General features: G+C 39.5%; 1 protein-coding gene across 2 annotated transcripts in view; it reads left to right on the forward strand.

Annotated features, from left to right (window-relative positions):
• The window catches only part of hace1 (HECT domain and ankyrin repeat containing E3 ubiquitin protein ligase 1), a 32514-nt gene extending 29051 nt beyond the window's left edge, over positions 1-3463 (forward strand). For both annotated transcript variants that reach the window (XM_031873809.1, XM_031873810.1), the window contains 3 exons: positions 269-339; positions 429-542; positions 1472-3463. In XM_031873809.1, the coding sequence (XP_031729669.1) occupies positions 269-339; positions 429-542; positions 1472-1574 (288 nt within the window). In that variant the 3' untranslated portion in view covers positions 1575-3463. The remainder of the gene's footprint in view (positions 1-268; positions 340-428; positions 543-1471) is intronic.
• Positions 3464-4339: the final 876 nt, after the last annotated feature.

Consider the following 4339-nt stretch of genomic DNA (forward strand, 5'->3'; position numbering starts at 1 on the left):
GGGGCAATCACTTTTTCACACAGGGCCATGTAGGTTTGGATTTTTTTTTTCCCTTAATAATAAAAACCTTCATTTAAAAACTGCATTTTGTGTTTACTTGTGTTATCTTTGTCTAATATTTAAATTTGTTTAATGATCTGAAACATTTAAGTGTGACAAACATGCAAAAAAATAAGAAATCAGGAAGGGGGCAAACACTTTTTCACACAACTGTAGTAGAAATCAAGCCCAACATGAGAATACTAACTGGGCTCCATTTGCTCTGCAGTGGTTCTGGGAGGTGGTGAACAGTCTGTCCCAGGAGGAACGGGTTCTTCTGCTTCAGTTTGTCACTGGAAGGTTTGTCTTTCTGATTTGTACTGAAGATCTTGAACCAGAAAAATGTGTGAATGTCTATGAATCAGTAATAAGGTGTCGTTCTCTATCAGTTCCAGGGTTCCGCATGGTGGCTTTGCCTTCCTGATGGGTGGCAGTGGTTTACAGAAGTTCACCGTTGCTGCAGTGCCCTTCTCCTCCAACCTGCTGCCTACCTCTAGTACCTGGTAATGAGTGTTTATCTGTCTCTTTGTACAGATTCCAGTGTGCTGCTCTGCTGTCAGTAAGCCATTGGTTCCCCATAGAGACTTTCGGTACTGCACATCTTACACCTCGTCTTTGCCACGAAATTTCACCTTAACCATTCCTTAAAAGTATTCTGAAAATAAGAATGCAGTTTGGTATTAATGTCAAATTATTGGCATCTAAGACAATTATTTCAAATATGTTATTTCATCTCCCAACGAACTCCTCTACAAGAACGGCTGGAATCTAGATGAAAAAACAAGATTCATTTCAACCCAAGTAGATAGTAGTTTATAGTTTTAATATAAATATACTATGTTATATATTGATACATTTTTCTGTTTGCCAGCATGAATATCTCAACCTTTGAGTTCAATCAGTTGCTTGTCAGTATTTGATCAGACTACAGACTTCCTTTTCCTAAATTCAAAGGACTGTAGTGATTGAATTCTATCACAGTTGACTTTGAACAAAGTATAGAAAATATGACATGAGCACTATTTAGTGTCTTTGTACTCAGTCCGGAGTGGTTCTCAGTCTGAGAGCCCTGGTTGAGTGCAATACATCCTTTTGTGTTGGCAAGATGCTGGGATTTTATTCTCCACTTGTGACGATCTGCGCTCAACTCCAATCTGTGCTTCAAGATGAAGGAATGAAGGAATGAATGAGACCCAGTACAAGTTCCTCTACACAGCTTAACATGACTCAGCACTAGAGGGCAGTATGTCTCTTCAGTGTGGTTGGGACCGGGTAGTGGTGTCCTCTCCACTGATGGCAGTGTGAAAGCGGGGAGAGGTGTCTTTCTGCTAGAATGTGCAACAGGTAATTCATATCGCAGCAGTCCTTTCTGTTGGACAGGTATGAGTCGTCATGACGACGGCGTGTGATTCTCTTCCCCTCTTCTCCACAGTATCAACATGCTGAAACTCCCAGAATACCCAAGCCAGGAGGTCCTGAGAGACCGGCTGCTGGTAGCGCTGCATTGTGGGAGCTATGGCTACACCATGGCATAGTACCAGTCCCTGCTGCTGTGAGGGTGAGCAGACTCACGCAGCACTCCTCCTCAGACTCTCTTTGGAGCCATGCGCTGCTTTTGCTGGACAAAAAGAGGGAAATCCAGATTGTTCTGAATGAGCTGCTGGAGAACAGACTGAATGGAGACCACAGGTTCTGCATCTGCATACCTGTGCCTCAACTTCTATTCCTTTGATTGACGTTGGTATCTAGTCATTTATGCAAATAATAATTGAAAATCTTCTAAATTGGAAATTGAATTAAAAGGAAAAAACAGCATTCATACCATGAATCACAATAAAACATATTCATGCATGCTTACTGGATGTTGAATATGGATTTTGTTTAAGGACCTTTCCAAATGGAACCGCTGTAGAATTGATCAGTTTCAAACATGGAATCAATCATATCCAAATCACTGCTGTGTTTAATGGGCCATAATCAGGCCCACGTACCAGCAAGCTGCTAGAATACAACTAATCTATTTTATTTTCACCTGGTTTTAAGATTTGATCTTCTGTCAGCTCCATATTTAAACGGTCCTTGTCTTTGAGGCTGGAAGCTCATTTCCACTACCGGAAGCATTATCAGAGGTTGAAGATGCCACGGTGACAATATGACACCTGGATGTTTTATACCGTATTGCAAGAAACCAAAACATTTTACTTTCTTTAACAAAATGAGCCAAACTTACAAAATACAGTAAAATCACTGCACTATATGACAAAAAGCTTTGTGGACATCTGTACATACAAGTGATGCGTGATAGTTGACCGTGTCATCCCAAACCAGAGGCCTTCGGGCTGCAGGGAGGTAGAGCTGGCTTTATGTACTTTGAAACATCAAATATCAGACACAAACTGTCTAACATTGATGATGTCGTACTAAAACTGACCATCATTGGAGCTATGGGGCCCTGACCAAGATCAAAAGTACACTAAAGTAGGTTGACATGTGTTCACATACGCAAGGCTACAAATAGTAATAATTCTCATTTTTAATTATGATTATTTTAGTAACATATGGTGGGTACTTTACAGCTTGGTTTCAGTATTTCTAGTCTGGATATATTTCAATTTAGCTCATTTTAGATGAAGAAAACTAAATATGTGATTCAGTATTTCCACAGCACAAGTCTAGTAGTCCCGTGTGTGCTGAAGGCTTTAAATGAATCAAATAATACCAAAATAATACCAAATAATGCGCACTGGCTAATCTAGCGGGTGCTCTCATTGCAGGAGAAAAGTAACATTTTCTATTTTTACCAAAATAAGTGCACATTTTAGAATGCACGCCAAGGATACATTTCTATGTATTTCTTTTGACTGAGAGTTGAATGTACTGTGTCCCACTGTGCTGGAACGTGTTTGAGGTGTTGTATACAGCTGTATGACCACGCCCCTCCATGCATGTGGTTTACTGTGTCAAATTCAGTTTTATCTTTGGAGTGGGTATTTTGCTGTCATATCTACTTGTTCCTGTTTAGTAGACTTTCATGAGGAGCAATACAATATATCTACATGATACGTGTTGGCTCGCAGTGGCAAAGGACAAAAGCTGAAATCATTTTAAATACCTTCTTTAATTAGTATTTTGCCGACAAAAACATGCTGAAATTGTGTTTTTATTCTTCTAGAGAGGACCATGCCATGACATTCCTTCTTTCCATTTGTAAAGGAAGTGTACATGTTGACTTAATATTTCATATTATCCATCAGTCTTGTTTTGACGACCTCGTCTGAAATGCTTTTGTAAACTGCTGTTAATGTTTATTGAAAATGTATCCTTTGTAGATATTTCTGTAAATGTCTACTGTATCAAATGATGCATATTACCATTCAAATATGTTGTGCTTTGAGATTTTATCCAATAAAAGTAATTTTGTCAATCCTGCTCATGTTTGTGCGGGGCTAAAGAAGGAGGAGGAGCTGATGTGCAGCCCTCTGGTGTGTTTGCCATGGAGCTGCGTGTGTGCCTGGGTGAACATATGTGGCCGCAGCGTGAGTGCTGTGTTGGGTCACCAGTTTAGAGCAGCAGGTCTACTGGTACTAAATGGCCCCGAACCAATATTCAGTGAGTCCAACATCTGCTGCAGCGCTGTCCTAACAGTGCACTACACTACACCTCTGCCTCGCATCCTGCTCTAGTATCAGACCAGCATGGCTTATGAAGACTAGAATTAATATCAACCAAAAGGCCTTATTGAAGCTTTGTTAAATACATGTTAATCCTGTGCAAGACAGGAAACACTTCAAAGTACTATGCATAAAATGCAGTATAATGCATCAAATAAATACTTAAAATAAAGCACTTATGGAAGCAAAAAATCATAATATAAAATATCTTAATAGCAGCTGAATATTCAAAGGTGAAAAAAACATTACTGAGTACCACTAAAATATTTGACTTCATCTAGCTGAAGTCATGTTTTTGATTCCCCCTCTTTGCTGATATTATGTTTGTCAAATCCTGATTTTAAAACGTAGGTCTGGTTAGAAAAAAAAGAAAAGAAACTTATAACGTTCAGGCTTACAAGGATATGGCTTCCTCTTGTATTTTCAATAGAATATACATTTGAATCACTGACTGACAGAATATAACCATTACTATTTTTGTAGATCATATTTTTATCATATAGTACTATTGAGGTGTTTTATCTATAGCTGTGGGGACTGACCATTTACTCTCCACACCACCCCCCCCCCTTCCTCTTCTTCTACGCTGCCACCTCAGAGCACAGTTTCCCGCTCTTTACCGCCTGCAC

This window comes from Anarrhichthys ocellatus, unplaced genomic scaffold (genome assembly GCF_004355925.1).
Source record: "Anarrhichthys ocellatus isolate YVR2014 unplaced genomic scaffold, GSC_Weel_1.0 scaffold75, whole genome shotgun sequence".
Lineage (NCBI taxonomy): Eukaryota > Metazoa > Chordata > Actinopteri > Perciformes > Anarhichadidae > Anarrhichthys > Anarrhichthys ocellatus.